Source organism: Trachemys scripta, chromosome 7 (genome assembly GCF_013100865.1).
Source record: "Trachemys scripta elegans isolate TJP31775 chromosome 7, CAS_Tse_1.0, whole genome shotgun sequence".
Taxonomy (NCBI): domain Eukaryota; kingdom Metazoa; phylum Chordata; order Testudines; family Emydidae; genus Trachemys; species Trachemys scripta.
The window spans coordinates 52,030,055-52,052,625 of record NC_048304.1 but is presented as its reverse complement, the minus strand read 5'-3'; the positions used below and the strand labels follow the sequence as shown (position 1 = coordinate 52,052,625).

The window sequence follows — 22,571 nt, the reverse complement described above, 5'->3', positions numbered from 1 at the left end:
GGGATTATTTTTTCCAGTGTGCATTACTTTGCAATTATCAACACTGAATTTCATCTGCCATTTTGTTGCCCAGTTTTGTGAGACCCCTTTGTAACTGTTCAGGCAGCTTGACTATTTTGAGTAATTTTTTATCATCTGAAAACTTTGAAGACTTCTGTTCACTCCCGTTTCCAGTTCACTAATGAATATGTTGAGCAGGACAGGTCCCAGTATGGATCCCTGGGGGACCCCGCTGTTTACCTCTGTCCATTGTGAAAACTGACCATTTATTCCTACCTTTTTGTTTCCTGTGTTTTAACCAGTTACTGATCGATGAGGGGACCTTCCCTGTTATCCCGTTATTGCTTAATTTCCTTAAGCAACTTTGGTGAGGATTTTTGTCAAAGGCTTTCTGAAGATGCACTATATCCACTGGATCACCCTTATTCACATGTTTATTGACACACTCAAAGAATTCTAATAGATTGGTGAGGCATGATTTCCCTTTACAAAAGCCATGTTGACTCTTCCCGAACAAATTATGTTCATCTACGTGTCTGATTGTTCTGTTCTTTCCTATCATTTCTACCAATGTGCCGGCTACAGAAGTTAGGCTTACTGGCCTGTAATTAAATATATATAAAAATCCTGGATATAGTGCCGGGATTGCCTCTGGAGCCTTTTTAAAAATCAGCATTACATTAGCTACCTTCCAGTAATTGGTTCAAGTGATAGGTTACATACCACACTTAGTAGTTCTGTAATTTCATATGAGTTCGTTTAAAACTCTTGGGTGAATCCCATCTGGTCCTGGTGACTTCTTATTGTTTAATATGTCAATTTGTTCTAAAACCGTATTCTAGTGACACATCAATATGGGACAGTACTTCAGATTTGTCTCCCAGAAAGAATAGTGCTGATGTGGTTATTTCCCCCACATCCTCCACAGTGACCACAAAGGCAAAGAATTCATTTAGCTTTTTTGTAATGGCCTTGTCTTTCTTGGGTGCTCCTTTAACACCTTTGTCATCTAGTGGCCCCACTGCCCTGTTTGACAGGCTTCCTGCTTTTAGATAGATTCATAGACTCCAAGGTCAGAACAGACAATTTGAGATCTAGTCCGACCTCCTATATAACACAGGCCAGAGAACTGCCCCACAATAATTCCTAGAGCAGATTTTTTTTTTTTTAATCCAATCTTGATTTAAAAATTGCTGGTGATGGAGAATCCACCACGACCCTTGGTACATTGTCCCAGTGGTTAATTGCTCTCACTGTTAAAAATGCATGCCTTATTTCCAGTCTGAATTTGTCTAGCTACAAGTTCTGATGCATTTAAAAAAATTCTTACTATTTTTTTTGCATCTTTAGCAAATTATTTCTCAGATTTTTTTTTTTTTCTTGGCCTGCCTTCTTACATTTAACTTGTCGGAGTTTGTGCTCCTTCCTATTCTCCTCATTAGGTTTTGACTTCCAAATTTTAAAGTTTGCCTTTTTACCTGGCCTCCATTACTATGCTGTTTAGTCATTGTGGCATTCTTTTGGTCCTCTTAGTCTTTTAGTCTGTTCCTTTATTATAGTGATTTAATTAGTACCCATGCTACCTGTAGGCATTTAAACCTTGTGACAACTCCTTTTAATTCCCATCCAACAAATGTCCTCATTTTTATGTGGTTCCCCTTTCTAAAGTTAAATGTTACTGTCTTTGGGTTTTTTGGTATTATCCCCTCTACTGGGATGTTAAATTTTAATTACATGTGGTCACTATTACTCGTGGGAGAGTTTAGCTATAGTTACCTCTTGGACCAGATCCTGTGTTCCACTTAAGATTAAATCAAGAATTGCCTCTCCTCTTGTGGGTTCCAGGACTAGCTGCTCCAAGAAGCAGTCATTGATGGTGTCTTGAAATTTTCTCTGTAGGTAACATTTACCCAGTCAATGTGAGGATAGTTGAACTCCCATAGTGTTTCAATTTTTGCTTTTGTAGGCTTTCTTTCACATACAGTGCCACTCTCCTACCAGCACAACCTACTCTCATTCTTGTATATATTATACTCTGTATTACCATGTCCCATTGACTATCCTCGTTCCACCAAGTTTCTGTGATGCCTGTTACATCAGTATCCTTATGTAATGCCAGGTACTGTAGTTCACCGATCTTAGTATTTAGATTTCTAGCATTTCTGTATAAGCACTTGTATATTTTTGTCAACATTCAGTTGCTTGCCTTCATGTGTTATATTTAAATGGGACACTGTTTCATCTGGCTGTTCCTCACTAGCTTCTACCTGTACTTTACAACTTTTTTCATACACTTTACTAGGATATAGAATTTCCCCCTTTAATAAATTAATCACTAAGGGATGGCTCTGCCCAAACCATGTACTCCTCTACACCAGTCAGCTTTCCCCCAGCCCTTAGTTTAAAAAAAATCCTCTATAACCTTTTTAATTGTATATGCCAGCAGTTGAGTTTCTCTCACCTTCTCACCACACCCCCCCTTCCCCGCCCCTTCGCAGGGACCACTCTCACAAGGACATCCTTAATCAGGAGGTGGGGTCTTCCTGTTTCAGAGTTAGGTGGTAGAGCAGGTGTCACTCCAACATCAAGGAAAGGAGTTCTACTCCCCATATTTGAGTTCCCCCCCAAAATGGAGGATAGAGACCAATTCTTGATCTATGCCACCTAAATGTCTTTATTCACAAATCAAAATTTTGCAGGGCAACACTGGCATCTGTAATTCCCTCCCTGCAGTTTGTAGCCCTCAACATGAAAGATCCTTACTTTCATGTGGATTTTCATAGTCCTACAGAAGGTTTCTCAGATTCATGGTAAGGCAAGAGCGCTGCCAGTCCAGAGCAATCCCATTTGGGCTGACAACAGCACTTAGGGTCTTTGCAAGAGTCTTCTCAATGGTGAGTCTTCTCCCAGATGAGATGCAACGGCTGCACTGTTTTCCTGTATGTGATCGATTGGTTACTAATGGGCAGCTCAAGCCAGGTGGCCTGGTTGGCTATCCTGTTCTTGCTCCACCTTCTGGGATCACTGGGGATCTGCATAAACAAATAAATTCTCACTTTGACTCTGAGGACTATAGATTTCATAGGGGCGACCCTAGAGACGTCTTCAGGAGAAGCCTTCCTGCCTATAAACAGTTCAGGCTGTGTACGGTCTGATTAAACCAAGTCACCCTCTGACCTCTTGCCACAATCAGGATCTGCCTTTCCCTACTAGGCTGCGTGGTGGCATGTACGTGTGTGACACCGTTTGCCAGACTCCACCTTTGTTGCCTGCAGGCCTGGCTTTGGTCTGTTTACACACTGGACAAGGACAACATGAATGACAGGGTAACAGTCCTACCAAAAGTCAGAGCCTCTCATATGGTGGATGAAACCAGATCATCTGTGAGAAGGAGTTTCTTTTCTTCCACCCATCCGCAACGCAACCATAATTACAGATTCATCCCTTTATAGGATGGGGATCCCACATGGATAATCATAGTGCACAAGGCACTTGTCAGAACAGGTTGTGGAGTAAAAGCCCCATTGCCCAGACCCTTAAAACTAGCCTGGCCCCAGCCTGAGGTAATGTGCTGTGGGCGCCAGCCCTGCCGGGGCTCTGCAGATGGGCTAGCTGGCTGCCAGGAGCTGAGCTGCTCCCTTGGTCTTCGGGTGACTGCTCTAGCATCAGCCTAGCTGTAGTCCCTGGTGGTGCTGAGGTTACTGATTCATGGGAGAGTGGCAAGTGCTCTCTAAATGCCAGTCAGGAGTAGTCTCCCTCCAGCAACCTGTTGGCAACCCAGCTGCCTTTGACTTTGATGGTTTGTAGCAAGAACAGTAAGTGCTTGGTGAAGATCAGGACCTACATGGCTCAGCCAAAGGCCTTGTCGAACCAGGGAAATGAGTGGTGCCCAACACCTACTGATGTTGGGAGGTGCGTTAGCCCCAGTGCCTGCGTCCCGCTCTCTGCTCCTCTGTGCTGTGCTGGCATCCCACTAACTGAGTGGGTGCAGAGCTGCTTGGCCAGCTGAGCTGTGCAGGGCTCAGAGGAGGTGGCTCAGAGCCTGTCTCCCCCAACCACGCACATACTGGGACTAGTGAGTGGCAGGAGCAGGGATCCAGGCTGTGGCATCCTGGATTTTCTGGCAAGTGCANTAGTGAGTGGCAGGAGCAGGGATCCAGGCTGTGGCATCCTGGATTTTCTGGCAAGTGCAGACCTGGCAGAACTTTGCATGGACTCAGGACAAGTTTGATACCCTCCATTGCTGTACACAGCCCGGGCTGTGATGTCTGCCCAAGTACAGGCTGAATGGGGCACAGCCCTGTGTGTTATGGATCCAGCCCACACAGCAGCAGTAGCTCAGTGGGCCTGTGTGCTTTCCCAGAGCACAGCCAGGGGTGGCAGCTCCCAATGTACCATAGTGATCTAGCAGCTAGGACCCGAAATGCCAGCCCCCAGGAGGCTCAGCAGGCTGCTCCCAGCCACCTGATCAGGGCCTTGAGTGGGTTTGCTGAGAGAGGATGGTGTGTTCCAGGGGGACAGCCCTCAGTAGGGAGGCTGGGTCCAGGAGTGTGGTCTTCATTGCTAGTCTGATCCCTGCTAAGAGACCTGAGTGGCTTCAATGAGCCTCTGTGCTTTGAGTACCCTCTTCCCCCCTGCAGGAGCTGAGGCAGAGGCAGTGTGAGCGCTGGACCCCCCCACTTGGGCCTTCCCCGAGAGAGGCAGCTGTGCAATGGCAGCAGGGCTTTCCTGTGCACAGCCAGCTTCAGAGAGCCCCCTGGAGCAGCCAGGCTGGCACTGGGCTGCTGTGGAGAGGGGATGGCTGGTCAGAGCCTAGAGTGAACGCTCCCATGGGGCAGCAGGCTGCAGCGCTCTGCCCTGCTCCCTCAGCTGTCATGTGTGTCCCTGGGCTCCTCCTCAGGGCATAGCCCTGCAGCCCCACCAGGCAGGAGCAGTTTGGCTCCCACTGGAATCCTGCAGGGATGTGAGCCTGGCACCCTGCACTGCCCCGCCTCCTTACGCTGAGGGAAGCGCCTGGTCAGAGAGTTAAAGCTGATGCGCCCATAATGCAAGGGGCCTGTGATGTGGGAGGCTGGCCTGATGGGGGTGTGTGTGATTGAAACAACCTTGGTCTCCTTATTTCTTCCATGGCTGGCCTGGCCCTGCTCTGCCCAGCTGGGTGGGGTGGGGGACAGGCAATGAGATCATATTACTGGAGAGGGGGAGGGATTCTTGTCTGGGTTCTTCTCACCCATTTAACTCCACTGCCTGGGAGGCAGCTGTCTCCACACATAGGCTCCGGGGACTCCCACCTCAGTTCTCTGCTCCTCCAAGGAGACCTCCAGCAGCACCAGGGAGATCAGAGCACAGGGAAAGCACAAACCAGAGCAAAGCCTTGTTGGGCAGGAGGCAGGGTGAGTCCTCTCTACCCCACGGAACTGCAAAGCACTCTCCTTCCCCCTCCCCGCAACAGAACAGTCAGGACTAAGACATGTCGCCTGGGCACTGTGCTGGGAGTAGGGAGAGGGCGTCTGCTGTGGGATTCTTGCTCTTCTAGTCTGCTCTCCTGGCTGCCCTGGCAGATCCTCCCACCCCTCGTGCTGGACCCAGGTGGGCACCATGTCTGACTGACATAGCATAAGAGCCTTTCTGCCAGGACTTGGCCGTCAATGCTGTGCTGTGCTGGCCATTGCACTGAGCACGGCAGCAGGGACTAGTGTGAGCTTGGCCCCTGCCTTGGCCCACAGCGCTGGAAGCAGCTCCTCCCGGACCATGCCCTGCATCCAGGCTGCCCTCGGCTCCTCCCAGAGCATTCATCCCCTGGTTGCATGCGGTCCTGTGCCACCGTTCTGACTGGCCAACTCGTGCCCCAGGCGTGCCCTGGGATTGTTTCCAGAAGGGGATGGATGCTGAGGCTAGCCTGTGCCCCAGTGCCCTGGGAAGGATTTAGCCTAGGCCTTAGACCTTTCTGTATGATAGTGCACGGGCACACAGCTGGCTTCCCCCAAGCAAAGCTCTCAGGGTGGCGGCCCCGCTCAGACCAGAGCTTCCCACACTTGGTCATGGCATGGCCCATCTCTTTGATGAGTGCCCGTTGGGGTGTGAGGGGGTCCATGAATAATAGCTCATTGTAGGGAGATAGCTAATGTTGGTACAGCTGTGAGCAAGGGGCAGCTGATCCCAGCACACATGTACCCCTCATGTTGCTACTCCCTTCCTGCAACCTGCCTCCCTGCCATGTGCTGTGCCCATCCCCTAGCTGCCCACTGCCTTCTCATGAGAAAACGGTCTGTCTACATCTGACTGGGGCTTGGGCTGCAAAACAGTGGTGTAGACATGCGGGCTTGGATGGGAGCCTGGGCTCTGGGACCCTGCTGGGGGAGGGTCCCATAGCCTGGGCTCCAGCCCATAGGTGCCAACTCCGTGGGTGCTCCACAGCTGGAGCACCCACGGAGAAAAATTGGTGGGTGCAGAGCACCCACTGGCACCTCCCTGACGCTGTGTCGACAGACCTAGAGCAACTGTAAAATGAGTCGGTGGTCAGAGTGAGACTGAGCTGCATCCTGGGTCTCCCTGTGTCTACTATGGGGGGTGGAGGTGCAGGAGCACCTGAGCTCCTCCATGCTGCCTGGTGCATGGGCATTCTAAGTGGCGATGGGAGGTGTAGAGTTTAGAAATCAGTGGGGGAGGAATCCTAGCAGAGATTTCCCACTCCTTCTGGGGTCTGGTTGCTGCTGTTGGTCTGTTTCCTTCCCTGGAGCAAGCAGGATGGCTGTGGGGGGAGGGCGCTAGGTTCTGTTCCTGGCTCTGCCCTGGAGTTGCTGCAGTTAACCAAGTCTCTGCTTCAGTGTCTCCATCTGTCCCGTTGGGCTGCTGGGGTGAGGCTGAATGGACTGTCAGGGAAGAGGCTGAGTGCTGTGCAAGATGCTGCTGGACGTTAGTAACCGGCTGATTCCTGCGCAAAGCTCCACAAAGGCTACAGGCATGAACCCAGCCTTGCTGTCTACACCCCTCTAGGGCCCTGCAGCACCCCCTGCCAGGCACTCAGAGCAGGAGTTACGGCTGGGCACCTGAAACACACAGGGGTGGAAAGGCTTCCGGGTGCTGGGGTGAGTGAAAATCCCCTCCCCCGAACATGAGAGCCCCAGGGACAGTACAACCTCTGTGCGCTCCCTGTGCAGGACTAATGGTCTCAAGTTGCAGTGGGGGAGGTTTAGGTTGGATATTAGGAAAAAAAATTTCAGTAGGAGGGTGGTGAAGCACTGGAATGGGTTACCTAGGGAGGGGGTGGAATCTCCTTCCTTAGAGGTTTTTAAGGTCAGGCTTGACAAAGCCCTGGCTGGGATGATTTAGTTGGGGATTGTCCCTGCTTTGAGCAGGGAGTTGGACTAGATGACCTCCTGAGGTCCCTTCCAACCCTGATATTCTATGACTGCCCCTTTCCCCAGCTCTGGCTGGAGTGGAGGTGAGGCCCCCTAGCTCTCCTGAGGGTCTGTACTGCATGCCCACATTTGACCATTGCCCCTGCTGCGGGTGCTGGCACTGAGAGCCGCTGACACCGTGGCTGTCTTTCATGCAGCATTCGTGTGCGCACACCTCTGGCCAGCTGTGTGTGTGGGGACGAGCCTGTCAGCCAGCAGCAGCAGAGCGCTAATGAGACCAGACAGGACCCTTGGGTGCGGGAAGCAGGCGTTCAGGCTCATGTAGCTTGTCACGTCCTAGACACAGCTCCCAGAAGGCGTCTGGGGTCCAGAGCAGGATGGGGTGTTTTGCACCCAGCAAGGGATGAGGCTTGTTGACATGGCAGGCTGTGAATGTGAACCCCGGAGAGAGTCCCCTGGGGACACACTTCCCCAGCATGAGGGGGCTGGGCTCCGGGTTAGCGTGCTGCTTGGGAAGCAGCGTAGACAGGCAGGACTTGGGGATAGGGGGTGGCCTGCCCGTGGGGGACAGGTGGCAGCTCAGGGCACCTATTCCAGGTGCCAGAGCGCTCTGCAGCTGGAGAAGCTGGAATGTAACTGGCCCTGTGGCCCACAAGCTGCTGTGGGTGGGGCATGGGGGAGCCAGCACACTGGGAGGCCTGCTCGAGTGTCTTGGCCCTAAGGCTGTGCGTGTGTGGGTGGGTATGCGGGGGGGGGGAGTTATGCGTTGTGGAGGGATGGGGGCTCAGGGCATTGGGGAGGGATGAGGTGCAGGGTGTTGGGGGGAAGGATAGGGCAGGGAGCATGGGGTGATGAAGAGGGATGGGGTGCTGGGGGGTTTGTGGAGCAATAGGTCAGGGGGCACAGGGTGGGATAGGGGATGGGGTAGAGGGCTCAGGGTGGAATTGTAGGGGGATGGGGATATTGTGGGGGGATGGGGCAGAGGATGTTGGGGGAGTGATGGGGCAGGGAGCTCAGGCTGTTGAGGGGAGATGGGGGGCTCAAGGTGGTGTTGAAGGGGGTTGGGAATTTTGTGGAGGGATGAAGTGGGGGGGCGTTGGGGCAGGGGGCTCAGGGTAGTGTTGTGGGGGAGCGATGGGGCAGGGGGCTCAGGGTGGTGTGGTGGTGTGGGGGCATGAGGAGAGTGAAGTGGTTGGATTGTGTTTATTGGTCCCTAGGGGGGCGGTGGCACTGCTCTCCTGGGGCTGGAGCAGAGGGAGCTGGGGGGCACTCCTAGGCCCGCTCAGCCCCCTAGGCTCTGTGATGTGGGAGCTCCCCTCCTGCAGAGGCGGCAGGCGGGTGAGAACTGGGGTTGGCAGCTCAGAGGCTGTATTCCCACGAAGGGGGCTGCAGTGTGTACCTCCTCCGCCCCTTACCCCCCCCATGGGCTTCTGCCTCAAGTACTCTCCCAGCTCTGCAGAGTGTGGCTGAGTCTGCTCAGTGCGAGTCCAGGCCCTCGTGGAGCTGGACTGAGATCTTGGGGCTGGGCACCAGAGCCCAGCAGGCGAGGGTGGGGTGTGAAGTGGTGCAGAGCTGCCTGAGATCTGGGTGTTTGTGTTCAGTGGTGGAGCTGTTACAATCCCCAGGCTGGCAGTTTCTATGTGAGGGATCCCTCACCACCATCATGTACCTGACCCAGAGCTCTCCCCTGCCCACCCCCAGTGGCTGTGCTGCTCCTGCCTGCCTGCCGAGTTCAGAGCCAGATCCCATGTCTAGGGAGGGACAAGGCTGGGAGCAGATCTGTGAGCCAGCACTGTGTGGGGGGCATTCTGGGGCAGTGGGAGTCCATCCCTCATGCTGCTCCCAGACACAGCTCCATTAGCTTCTCCCCAGGGCCAGGCTGACCCCTGCTGGGACCAGCCGGCTTGAGCTGTTCGCAGTTACTCTGCAGGATGTGCTGCTGCTTCTCTCAGCTGGGTGCCCAGGCATGTGCCGGGCAGGCCAGCACTGGCTCCTGTGCCTGCAGCACCAGGGTGCCTGCATCCAGCACAGGCTAAGCCACTGACAGGTGCTTGGTTCACAGCCTGTTAGCTGTGCCAGGCTGTGGCACTTCTGCATGGGCATTTAATGCAGCTCGCTGAATGCCTGGGTGTGCCATCAAAGTCCATGGAGAGAGAGGCTGCTGGAGCCTGTTGTGGAGAAGGCTGTTCCGGCTCTGCGTAACTCTCCATGCAACCTCCTAGGACTGGCCAGTGCAGCAGGGTTCCCATTCACCTACTGCCCCTGCTCCTGCCTGCTCTGCAGAGCCATGCTCTGTTAACCTGGTTGGTGCCTGTCTGTGTGCTGCTTGTGCAGCAGGCTCCCTTTTGAACAGCTTTGGCTTTGCCCACTGACACCCCTGCCACTTGGAGGCAAACCTAAATCTCGTCTGATGGCAGCACCTGGCCAGATGCTGAGGCTGCTGTCAGGGAGCAATGGCCTGGCCCCCTGTGCAGGGGCAGCAGGAATGCCAGTCCCCTCTGTTAGGACAGGACGTGGGCAGTGGTTCTGGGTAGAGAGGTTTGTCCTGCTGACAGATACCAGGGGCGGTGGGGACAGGCTGAGGTGGGCTCCATTCCAGGCCCCACACAAGGGCAAAGAGACTCTTGGACCAAGTTGAGTTTAAAAAAAATAGGCATTTATTATTTCAATGTAACTAGAGAATTTATGGTGCAAGAAAGTGAGAGATAGTTTTAGTCACAATCCTGGATACACTATTGGGTTATTATCTAAACAGCCTAGCAGCAGGTCTGCCCTGCTCAAGGAGAGAGCGCCCAGGGAGATGATGGTGCATGTAGGAACTGCTCCTTCTGTTACAGGGGGAGCATGGAGCAGTGCAGGGTTGGGTCATTAATATCACACTATGTGCAATCACAATCTATTACATTTCTGAACTCAACTGCTTACAGCTGCTTGTGTGTAGCAGAGGAGGGGAGTAATTGCATTGTTTACTTCACTGAATGGCTTTGTCCAGTGAAGATCCCAGTGAAATTCCCCTCCTCACTAAGACCACACACAAACTAGGCAGCACTTCCCTAATTCTAGGGCCAGCTGGTTGAAGGAGCTGGCAGTGGGTTAGTTGTATGTAGTAGGCAGCATCAGCCTGTGCCAGGAGAATGTTCTCCTTACCCCTGTGCTCTGGGAATGGCGCATGCTGCTCTCCTTCTCTAGGGCATATAGTCTGTACTGACTTGTTTGCTGCTGCTTCTGTCCTGAGCTAGCAGAATTCTAGTGTAGCAATGCAGGTGCCCCAGTGCTATTGGAGACTATGGGCTGGAGAAGAGTTCTCACTAGTAAAGAAGCCCAGTACACTGGGCTGGCCATGTGGCTTTGTAATTAAAGCAAACAACTCACTAAGCTAGGTCAAGCAAAAGTCTAGCTGACAGTCTCCAGCACTTATGGTGCTCTCTGTACATGCCCAGAAGGCAAGTGGTCAAGTTGGGCTCAGCCTTGCCCAGGAGAGTGCTAAACCCTGCAGTGCACTATTCAAGGAAGTCTAGGACTGGTTGGAAGTGGAGGGCTCAGCCATGCATGTTTCCCTGCGTCCAGTGTTAGACATGTGAAGGGGGGGGGGGTGTGAGAGAGAGGTGGGAGGCAGAAGGGTTGCCCAGTCTTGTGCCACCGCTAGGGCGTTCTGGAAAGACAAATCTGTAAGGATGTTAATTAGCCAATGTGCATCATCCCGAAGGTCAAAGCTGCAGTCCTAGCTAGACAGGCTGCTCAATAGAGCCAGGAGCTACCCAATGGGCTTCTCTTGAATCAGCCACTGGACAGCACTCGGAAAAAATTGTCCCTGTTCCATTGACAATCTAAAGTGAGGAGAACCCTCTGCTACACCATATTGTCTGGGTGGTGCAGAACAGGATGCAGTCACTTGTGATCCTTCAAAGAGCAATTGATCTCATAAAAGCTAAGCTTTGTTTTTGGGGTGACCTGCCTGCCTTTAACCACAATAAAGAGGAGAGGCCAAGGCCATCAGACTGCAGTCATGGGGGCTATTCTTATCTTCTCTCTCCCCTGGGTTGTTTTACAATGTGGCAGTGGAGCCTGGAAGTAGCTGGAGCCTTATAAGGATGCATCATAATCTTCCCTCTAGGAGTAACAAGTACAAGAAAACGCAGCTCTTCTGCACGGCAGATTGCATCTCAGCATGGTGCCCCTTTCTCCCTCCCCAGCGGTGGCTGCTAGCGACCCAACACACACCAATTTCATCTCCTGGGAGACTGGTGCTCCCCCCCCCATTTCTGCTCCCCAGCCCGCCTACCTCCTAGGATGTGATGGGAGTGTCTGAGAAGATGAAACTAACGGATTCTGAGTCCAACTTGAGCTGCAGGAGCTTGGGATTCTTGGTGTCAGTGACGTCCTTGTTGGCAGCCAGCCTGATCTTACCATTGTGCACTTCCTTGATGGGCTCAAGGAACACCACATGCTTGCTGGTGCTGATCTTCCGGCTGGGCCTGGCTGGGGGGGTGGTACTCAGGATGGAGGATTGAGCGCTGCATTCCTGGGGAGGGCTAGGAGCAGCGACTTTCTTGCAGCACTGGAAGCAGTGGCACGGAGTGAGGTACAAGTACATGAGGACTAGCACAAGGCTCACTATGCACCCGAGGAGGGTTGTGAGGCCAGTGCTGAAAGACTCCCCATCCAGCATGGGATAGTGGATGGTCACGTTGACCTCGTGCGTCTTGTTGAGCTGGTGGTGCTTGCCAATAGCCATGCACACATACACCCCAGAGTGCCAAGGCTTGGCTGCGATGATCTTCAGGCTCCCGTTGTGGTAAACTTTAAGTGTGCGATTGCTATTTCCAGGGTGCATGATGGGCTCGTGGCGGGGCGAGATCCACATGTAGGTGGCAAATGTGTCGTGCGTGCTCGTGTTGCAGTTGATTAGCAGAGTCTCTCCTACGAGCACCGTGGCATGCACGTCTGAGGTGCCAGGTGAGCCCTGGCTCAGGGAGCAATTCTCAAAGATCTTGTTGTACTTGAGGAACCTGACTAAGGATCGTGCCGTGTTGTCAAACACCATACATGTGTGTTCCTCTAGGAAATCCTGCACTGAGCTGAGGTGCCGCTGCTGCCACTGCTTGAACATCTGGTAGAGCGAGCAATCACACCTCACTGGATTGTTGTGCAGGTACAAGCCATTTCTGATGTACACAGGCAAGGCTGTGACCTCCTCAATTGGGATTCTGTTCAGGTTATTGGTGGAGAGGTCCAGGGTCGTTAGGTTAGGGTGGCTAAGCCCCTGCATGGAGCTGAAGGGGAATTGGGTTAGGTTATTCCAACTTAGGTAGACCTTCTGCAAGCTGCTTAGCCTGAGGAAGGCTTGTTCATCTACCTGTACAATCCAGTTGTTGTAGAGCAGGAGCTCCTCGAGGTGCACCAGCGCTTCAAAGTAGTGCTTCTCGATGGCATGCAGGTAATTGGAGGACATGTCTAGGTGTCTCAAGTCTGTGGCATTGTGGAACGCTTGAGGCGAGAGGTCCATGATTCGATTGTGACTGATGCGGAGGGCCTGGAGGCGTGGTAGGGCTGCCAGCCAATGGTTGTGAAGCTGGAAGAGGGCGTTGTGGCTGAGATCTAAGGTGGTAGCTGTGGGCGGAAGTGCAACTGGCACCTGCTGGAGACCTTGCTTGGCACAGCTCAGAAGGTCCGAGGTACATATGCAGACAAGGGGGCATCTGCGGGGGATGGCCGATGTGTTTAAGAAGTTGCCTAGAACAGACAACTCTAGGATCACCAGCAGCTTTTCCAGGCATTTCCAGAGAGTGTGGGCCAATGCCTGTGCATTCATCATGTGGCCGTAAGGTCCTGCTGAGCACCCAGCAGAATGGAGAGGCACTATCCTAGGGTAAGTCTGGCCTGAGCAAAGGCTCACCAGGCACCGTTAGAGTGAGCATGCTGCAGCGTCAGTTAACCGGGAAGCACTGCTCTGCAAGGAGAGCTTTGGGTGTTCTCGGCCGCCAGGCAATCCTGTAATAGTCCAGGACACACAGGTAGGAGATGAGTCCCAAGGAAAGGTCCAAGGCTTGAAAAGAGTTAAAGAAAAACAGCCCAGCTCTGTCCTGCTGCACTGGGGATTAGGGCAGCCTCTCATGGACCCTGGCTGGCTCTAGGGGTCCTGGCAGAGGGACAGATGCAGGCCAGGGTCTAAGCTTCGGGACTGCTGACACCTCCTGAGAACATCCGAGTCCCTGCCTCTGAGCCGGGGTCCCTGGAGCCCAAAGTTTCCATGAGTCAGTGCTCGCCTCCTGGCTGAGCCCTGTGGCACGCCCCGGCCGGGAGCCCAGCTGCGGAACAGCCGAGGAGTGAGCGGGGACTGGGTCGTGCCCTGGCAGAGCCCTTCCCGGAGTCCTGGCGGAGTCACGCCCGCCCGCTGCTGCGGCCGCTATTTACCAGCAGCCGGCAAGCATGGGGGCGGTGCCTGGCGGGCAGGGGCAAGCCGATTGGTTCGCGTAGGAGGGAGTCGGGGGGGTGGAGGACGGAGGAAATTTCTGAATGGCGCGTTGTTCCCCCATCGTATCACTAGTGGGCAGAACAGCCCTGCGAAGGCTGTTGCGAAGCACTGAGCGATTGCAGAAGCTGCAGCGGGAGATTTTATTTCCAAGGGGAAGTGGTGGGGAGCAGAGTGGTCAACTGCCACGGGAAGTCTCCGCTGCTAGTCTTGGGGCCCAGGCAATGCTTGGTACTCACCAATTCCCAGGGGCCACTGCTCCTTGCTGTGGGGTGCCCCCCCCCGCGTGTTAGGCGCCGCAAGAACAGTGGGATGGGGAATGGGCACTCCAAAGGGGAAGGGACTTGCCCAAGTTCACAGCAAGTCAGTGGCAGAGTGAGGGACAGAATGGCACTGCCAGTCCAGTGCTCTGCTGTCGCCCTGGGAGGGGATTCAGTGTCCCCACCAGTTCACTGATGGGGAAACTGAGGCACGGAGGTGTGGCGTGACTTACCCCAATCTCTGTCTGTGGTGGTCTCAGGACTAGACCCCAGCACTCTGCCTAGTCCTCTAGCCCCAGCTGTCTGTCATGTGGAAGCCTACATGCCAGACAAAGCTGGCGGGGAGGTTTCCTACATGGTGCATGCAGTCCAGCTCCCTGTGCCTTTGATGTGGTGAGTGAGGCCCTTGGTGCTGTTTTGAAACAGTCCCCACTCTGCCTCCAGCCACAGGGACTGCTGTCCTCTGGCAGACATGGCTACTGAGCATAGGCCGCTCTCTGTCGCATGCTGGGATCAAGGGAGCAGCCAGGATATCCTTTGTGCTGCACCCTCCCCAGGGACAGCAAAACAGAGCAGGAGGCTTGGCAGCTGTTTCCCCTCATTAGCATAGAGGTGTGCTGCATGTCTGAGTTTGCCTCAGGAAGGGCTTGGGCCTGCTGCAGACCCTAATTGTGAGCAGCCGCTGGAAGCCCTGGCCTTTGAATCAGCTTGTTGGTGACTGCTCCACAGAGCAGCCTCCTGCATTGTGTGTTCTTCCCGCTCTGTTCCAACCGCCCTGCCTTGGTCTGTGCTGGGGGCATGGGCCCTCTCCTAGCTCCAGCCCTGGCTTTCAAAACAGACCTCTCTCTGCTGCTTGGGGCCCGCAAACAGCGAGCCCCTTGTTCCCTCCTGAAATCCCACTTCTCATTCTCCCCATGGCATGTGGAGGATGGTTTGCTGCTGTAGGGCTGGGCCCGGGCCGTGGCATTCGCCTTGTCCCTGGAGAGAGAATTGAAGCATGTTGGCTTCATGTCTGAGGTGGGGAAGGGGAGGGTCCTGTTTTGGAGGGCAGAGTGGGGAGAGAGAGAGAAATGGACCTGAATTTGCAGACGATAGAGTTCAGATTTTGATGAGACCAGTGTGGCTTGTGGCCTTTTAAATCACCTACCACCTGCTCTCTTTGGTCAATCGTGTGTCTTGCTTCCCTTGCTCGTTCCTAGATTAGGTGGTGGGAGAAGAACCTGTCCTTTCATGCTGCCCGGCCTGGCACCTCCCATTGCCTGTCAGCTCTCTGCACTGGGGGCAAGGGGACAGAAGGGGCCGGTGGGCTGGGAGTGCTTGTGATGGGGCTACCTCTCTCCTGCATGTGGGGGGTGGCCAGGAGGGTGCTGTGTGTGAGTGCCCCTGCCCCTCTGCAGTGATGGGCACTAGCTGTGAGCAGAGGCTGGCTGGGGCAGGCGAAAGCAGTGCAGCGCATCAGGTGCAGGAGTGCAATGCTGACAAACTGGGCTGCTTTATTGGAGACATGGAAATCAAGGCTGGGTGACTGGTTTTCTTTAGGGCAGCAAATAGCTAATTTGGCTGCTGCTGCAGCTGCTAGGTGTGAGGGCTGTTAGCTCACAGCAAGGGGGAGCCTCCCCTTCGGGTGTCAGCATGGCGGGGAGCTCTCTGCACACATGCCCTCCTGAGGTGCCCTAAAGATAGGGCACAGGCACCTGTCCCCAGTGCCCACAGGCTCGGGCACCCTGATGTCTGCTTTGCTGCCACACAAGGGATAGCAGAAGGTTCTGCTGTGTTACGTTACATGGGTGCCGTCAGACCCCGAGCAGCCTGTGAATGTGCGCAGGACTGTGTCCATGCAGCACCACCGCCGTGTGAGATGTGTAAGCACCTAAGATCAGCCTGTGACTTTGTCCCCTCTTCTGATGGGTGCCAAGACCTGGCCGTGGCCAGCTGAGGGAGGGTGATGGCATGCCTTAGAGCTTGCTCACACCAGGGCCTGAGGGGAGAGGGACAAGGGCTGGTGAGCTGGGCTGAAGGGGCTTGGCTAGGTGGCACTAGGACAGAGGACTCCAAGGCCAATGGGCAGGCTGGGTGGAGTCTCTGGACCCTGCACAGGCAGAGTGCTCCCAGGGCCAGGCAGGATGCTGAATGGATTGGGCCCCTCAATGGGCACCTGTCAGCCAAGGGGTCCGTGCAGAATGATCCCTGTAATGGCTGCCTTGGCAGGAGCCATGTTGGGCTATTCCCTCCTCTCCATCACCTTCTCCACCCTCTGGAAGCAGAGCCACAAAGAGCAAGAGGTTGCCATGTTACATGGTCCTGTTGTGCCAGCCCTGACAGTCTCATGTGCAGCGTGGCATGGGAACATGCTAGGAGCCAGCCTTGGAGCCAGGGCAGAGGGTACAGGGCTGCCTGTGAACTGAGCACATGTGCTCTGGGGTCACCTGGACCCGCGAACCAAGATCAGCTCCATAGCACCACGGAGGGTAAGGGTGCCTTATCCTTTCCACTGCCCCAGCCCCAAAGAGTTGGGGTCTGTCTGAAGCTGCTTGCCGCTCTGGGTGAATGGGCAGGGTCAGCACTTAGTGCTGCAGCAGGGTGTTGCTGCAGTTGTGCTTGCAGGCTGCCAGTGTCCATCAAGTGGAGGCTGCACCCACAGGCAGGGTGGTTGGTTACTTGCCCCCTTTTCATTATCTTCTGGGTCCATGGGCCAGGCGGCAGCAGCAGCAATCTGCAGGTGCTGTGCCCATAGCGGAGCCCCTGGCAGGGCTGTGCTGTGGATCTCACAAACCCAGCAGCGTGACCCTGGGCTCAGGCTCAGATCAGCTGGCCAATTGAAGAAGGCTGGGCAGGAAAGGCCACTCCAGTGAAGGACTCCGTGCCAGGATACCAGGCCAGGAGGAGGTATCGGTGTCTCCTGAATGTGACCTTGAGCTGCCTGCAGAGCCGCTGTGCTGATGCTGTGCTCTGGCAGAGAGCATCGCCTTTCAGCACTCATGAGGAGGCTGCTGCAGTTGTCCTGCCCAGCCCCCTCCTTCATCCCTGTCCCATTGGGAGCCCCAGGGAAGAGACGGGAAAGCATTTCCTTTGGTGGGCTGCCCCAGCACACCCAGCCTACGAGGCTGGGGAGCAGGAACTGTCCCCCTTGGCTACACCCAGTTATTGAGGAGCAGCACATATAACCCTGCACATGGGAACCAGCCCCGGCACTGGCTTCACTGCCATACCCATGAGCCCCTCTTTTGCCAGCTGGCAGCATCCCATCCCCCAGGTGGCCCTGCTGGAGACCAGAGGCAGCTACTCAGGAAACAGAGCACCTGTTCCTGGTGCATTTGCCAAAGAGCACTGGGTGGCTGGAGCTGCTAAGGTGGGGCCTGTGGGTCACAGGCAATGGGGGCATTAATGCCATTCTGGTTCTGAGGGGTTTAAAAGGTTCCCCTTAATCTATCTCAGCATTTACCCGCCCATCAGGCCAGCGTGCTGCTTGCCTGGCCTTGGAGAGCTGCCTTGGTGGCAGCATGGCATGTTTCTGTGCTGGCTGAGCAGGCTCTGTGCAATCCACCACTCCCCATGAAAACAAGTTGTGACCTGTCTGTCCTGGCTGGTGCTCCCTGGCACACTGCCAGCTGGTGATTTGGCTTTACTTCTGGGGAGGGGAGTTGAACTAGGGTCATTAACTGCTGTCTGCTGCAGAGCCTTTCTGTAAATCCTTCCTGGAGACCCAGCGTGAGGCTGCCAAGGTTCGGAGATTGACATCACCTGCCTTTGCTGTTGCCCTATTGATTCAGGCGGCTGAAAGATACAGGACCAAGGGGCTGCAGTGAACGTTTGCAGGAATGATTGATCCCTGCTGGGAAGGGCAGTGTTTTTGGACAGGGAGCAGGTTAAGCCCCGAGCCCTTCCCTTCAGAGCTGGTGGTGGAGAGCAGAACCTGCAGGGGAGTTGCAAGGAATGGGACAGACTTAGAACCACTTACTTTTGAAAGGTAGCTGCTCTGCCCCTGTCCCAGGACAGCTGCTTCCTGCAGGGCAGCTCTGAGACTCCCTGGCTGCAGCATGGATAGCTGTCTCGGGCCCGGTGGCTGCAGAGGGGTGATAGTTCTGTGATTGCTTGGAAAATGTGACCCTTGGGTCTGATTGCATTTTGCAAGGATGAGGCGCAACCTAATGTGAAGGCTAGACCTGTTGTATTAATTTACATGGGGATGAAAGTGTTAACGTGACCCAGTCCCAGTCCAACATTAAACTGTTAAACAAGGTCTGAGGTTTGGGATCCAGAGACCTCAGCCTGCTCAGCCCCAGGGCAAACACCCCAGCAAACAGCTCTGTAATCTTGTATTAACAATACAGAAAAGAGGGAAAACCAGCTGATGCATGTGAAATGGAAAGTCATTGTAACAACATCCCATGTTCCCTTTCCCTTTGGCTAGAGAGTGGTTTTAGAGGGGAAACCCCCTTGTCTGAAATCTCTTAGGTGATATTAAAGATGGTACCAATGGGCCTTTTGGGAACAATGAGAAGTGAGTTGAGCTGGACTGATTTCTGGTTCCACACCTCTGTTCACCAGGCATGAACTTACCACAGTCCTTGAGTTGTTATAGCTGTAGGATTAACTCAGTCTGTCTCCCCTTTGGACCTTCCTCATCAGTGTTTATTGTGACAGGTGGTGTGACCCTTGAGAGACTTTCACTCACTTTTCACAGTTGAGCTCACAATTAGGGAAGATGTGTACTTATCCCCATGGACGCTTTGTTATCTAGAAGCTTTCCTCTAAATCATCCCAGCACTGGGCTGGGGCCAGGGCAGTTCCTAGCTCTTTGGAAGCTGATGGGGTAAGTCAGCACCAGATCCATGGACAGTTCCCTGTGTTCAGTTTGCAGGCAGTGTCTGGGGACCTCCTACCAGAAGGCGCTCTGTCCTTCTGGACATTTACTGGGACACTTACCCCACCAGAAGACCTGTGGGGTTGTAATTCTTTGGCTTCTGGCCCCAGGCTCATTCCCTAGACTGAGCAGGCTCTGGGAGGCCAAGGGAGCAGTGTGTAATAATGCTAGGCCCCCTGCTGCTGGCACCATGTCACAATGCACACTGCACCAGCCTTTGGGGGAGGCACTGGGGTCAGGTTCCATACTCAGGTGCAACCCTTGAGGCTGGGAGTCCACACCCTGGAGATGGGGAAATTGGCAGCTTTGTATATGCTTGTGGCCATGCTTTGGGACCTGGCAGTAGTTGTGTTGTTGCGGTGCTCAGCTCAGTTCCCCTGCTGTAAGCTCCATTTCAGGCTACTGGGAAGGTAGCGAGGTGGCAGACCTACACGCTGACTGTCCCATTGCTACCCACCAGCTCAGTGTCAGCACTCCCCCCTTAATGACAAGCTGCTAGGAGTAGCTGGCCTGCACTACGCAGAATGGCTCCAGGCCCCGGATGACAAGGCTCTGACCTTGCTTTCACAGGCGACGGCCAGGTGTGATTCCATGCATCTTGTCCAGGCTGTCTGTGAGCACCACTGTATTCTTAGCTCTTTCCAAAACTAGAGGAGGCAGCAGGAGGCAGTAGAATTGTCTGCAGGGTCCTCCACTGGGTTAGTGAGCTGGTGGGAGAGGGACCCTGTGCAGACAGAGGCATTGGACGTGCTGCGGTCTGTGCTTCTGGCGCTTTGCTACAGGGCATGAGGCCAAGGTCTCCTCTGTAAGTGGAGTGCAGCAGTCAGTGTCCCTGTCTCCTCGTTAGTCACCACACCGGGCTCTTTGAGCAATGGTCCCTGTTGTATTTCACTAAAGGTAATGCGCATAAGCTGTGCACCTGGAGCTTTTCAAAGGGTATGCACCCTTGCATTGCCTTGTGGTTTCGCCTGAGGCAATAAAGGGTGGGATGGACCGACTGCATCTCCAGTTGCTTCTTACCACCGCAAGGTCCAAGTCAGAGCTTCTGCTGTCTTCTCCTTCTTGATGATGTATTTTCCAAACTTTTCTGAAAAGTTTTTATTCTTGTTCATAGGATTTTGGTTTTTTTTTTTCCCAGTAATTTTCTAGTTCCTAGAAGCTTGATAAGATTAAGGACTTGGGTCAGGTGACCATATTTCCCTATGCTGAATATGGGACAACTGGTAAAATTACTTGTATTCAGGCAAGTTCAATGGCAATCAAACAGAACTATGCAGTACAAAAGTTCAAATTAACATCAAGTTGACTAAGCCCCTGGTAAAAAGAAATACTGCGTAGTTGGATTCTTTTTATTTACTTTCTTATCTTTAAGACTTTAGGGTTCATATGGGGAGAGTGACACACACACACACTCCTATACCCCTAGTATAACCCTACCTTCCTGGCCTCTCTGCCCTCCATGCCTGGCTGGGCCCCCAGGATTGACCCGCCTCTCCTTGTACCTGGCACTGCGTCTTCCCAAGGCAACACATGGGGGGGCACTCAGGGTCACATTCCCCCGCCCCCCAGAATGGGGCCTGTAGCAGCCTTTTGTCACTGTGCGGGAGGGAAGGAATGGGAGCTGCTTCCAGACACAGGGTGGGGGTGGGGAGTGGGATGATTTGGACCATGTCTTTGCAGAACTCATCTCTTCTCCCCTACACCTCCCCCATGTGGCTGGAAGCAGCTTGTACCTTCCTGTCCACACAGTATCGAAAGGCAGCTAACATCTCCAGACTGCTGATGGCCAGTGACGTAACCCAGCTGCTTCCAGCTACAGTATGGGCAGGAAGGGGTTAAGCCCTAAGGATGCATTGTGCACCAGGGCCCAGGGTACCTGACTGCAGGGGCTTCAGTGAACCAGGCCAGAGAGGGGACTAAGCAGGGGAGGATGCCTAGGGGACAGAGCAGCCCTGTGCTCCCTGGGGGCAGGACACAGGGTGAGGGGTGCAGGCGAAGAGGGTGCTAAGCCTCTCCCCTGGGAGCTGCTATGGAGCCTGCAGGGTCGGGGTATGAACAGGCTGGAAATCTTTCTCTCTTCTCCCCCTCCCCCACCCGCTACTCCAGAGCTTAGCTGAGGGATGGAGAGGCTTCCCTGTGCCAGCTCTGTGTGGAGCTTTGGTACATGCAGGACATGGCTCCTCCTGGCCAGCATCCCGGGCTGGAGGGTCTTGGGCTTTCCCAGGGTGCTGGCCCAGCCAGAGGCAGTGGGGGAAGAAAGGAGCCTGCCGGCCAGGCTGTCAGTGAGCTGAGCACTCAGACAAGGGGCTGGTTCTCAGCAGAGCGCTGGGAGTGGGATGTGCCCTGCTGGGGGGGATATGACAGAGCAGCAGGGCTTGGGGGGGTGAAGGGGCAAAGCAGGGAGAGGACAGTGAGAGGGGGAGCATGTAAAGGGCTGATGGGTGGGCAGCAGAGGCGACACATAACTAGCCACCGCCTGGCGCCTTCCCACACTCATCAGCTGCTGCAGCACGCAGCCAGTTCCATCTGGAAATGGGATGGGGGGCAGGGCCCTGCTGGCCGAGAGCTGGCATGCAGTGAGGGGCTGCGCTGACTGACCAGCAGGGGGAGTGGCTGGCCCTGTGTGGTGCATCTTTGCCCCATTACCAGCCTCGCACACCCACCCCCCTCGTTGGTCACTGGATCCCCCCACTCACTGCTGGTGGGTGGGTAACTGGTGAGCAGGGATCCAGCCAGCATCAGGATTGGCTGGTAGTGATTTTGGGGGGGGGAGGAGGGAAGGAGACAGAAAATACGGGACAATTTGCTTGTTTTTAAGAAAAAGTCAGGACACCTGCAGGAGGACTTAAATATGGGACTGTCCCTTTAAAAACGGGATGTCTAGTCATCCTAGATTTGGGACACAGCTGTGGGGGTTTCCTGCCAAACAATTCTCCCCACCCCCACCCCCAGCACTTAGATCTGGGAACTGGATTATGCCAAAGATGCTGGGATTCAGTCTGTGCTTCCTTGCCTCGCTTATTTTCCATCAGCAATGAGCACCAACGCTGCCTGTACTGCTTGGCGGATGCCCAACCCACATCCAGGTGCAGTATCTGCCTCTCCTTCCCTGCCCTTATGTGGGAAGGCTAAGCCCTTCACCTCAAGAAGCACCTCATGGAGGTCTCCAGGGGGCCACAGTCAGTCTCTGGCTGGCAAACTCCCCTGTACATCGGCCTGAACAATCTGAGCACTCCCTCTACCGTGGAGCTCCACTGGTACCAGTGCTACAAACCCTGTGCCAGGACCTAGCCATGAGCCTCAGAAGTATGTGCATATGCATGGCAGTAAGTCTTTCTCCAAATCCAAGGAGGACTCTGCACTGTCCACTAATTCCAGCCATGGAGGAGTGATGCGTTTAAGGCTCACAAGACTGACACGAGGCTGCACCATTTCCCGGATCTGCACCATCTGCTGGACCGATGTGCCCCTCCTGCTTCAGCTCTGCCAGTGCCCCATGAATCATCGGTTCTGAGACAGACCCCTTTACCAGTCCCAGTTCCATTCATAGACTGGGTACCATTAACTCCGTGAAGACTCAAAAGTGCTCCTGGGCCTCATGATCTGTTCGCCCT

General features: G+C 54.4%; 2 protein-coding genes across 6 annotated transcripts in view; one reads left to right on the top strand and one right to left on the bottom strand.

Annotated features, from left to right (window-relative positions):
* Nucleotides 1–22,571, top strand: part of RNF123 (ring finger protein 123) — a 145,629-nt gene that overhangs the window by 99,535 nt on the left and 23,523 nt on the right. The window lies entirely within an intron of this gene.
* On the bottom strand, nucleotides 10,018–21,736 carry AMIGO3 (adhesion molecule with Ig like domain 3). Its single transcript, XM_034775195.1, has one exon. The coding sequence runs from the start codon at nucleotides 13,174–13,176 to the stop codon at nucleotides 11,647–11,649; it is 1,530 nt and encodes a 509-aa protein (XP_034631086.1). The 5' UTR covers nucleotides 13,177–21,736; the 3' UTR covers nucleotides 10,018–11,646.

What these genes read in the sequence shown, in the direction of transcription:
- AMIGO3 (XM_034775195.1), bottom strand. Translation starts at nt 13,176, where the DNA reads ATGATGAATGCACAGGCATTGGCCCACACTCTCTGGAAATGCCTGGAA.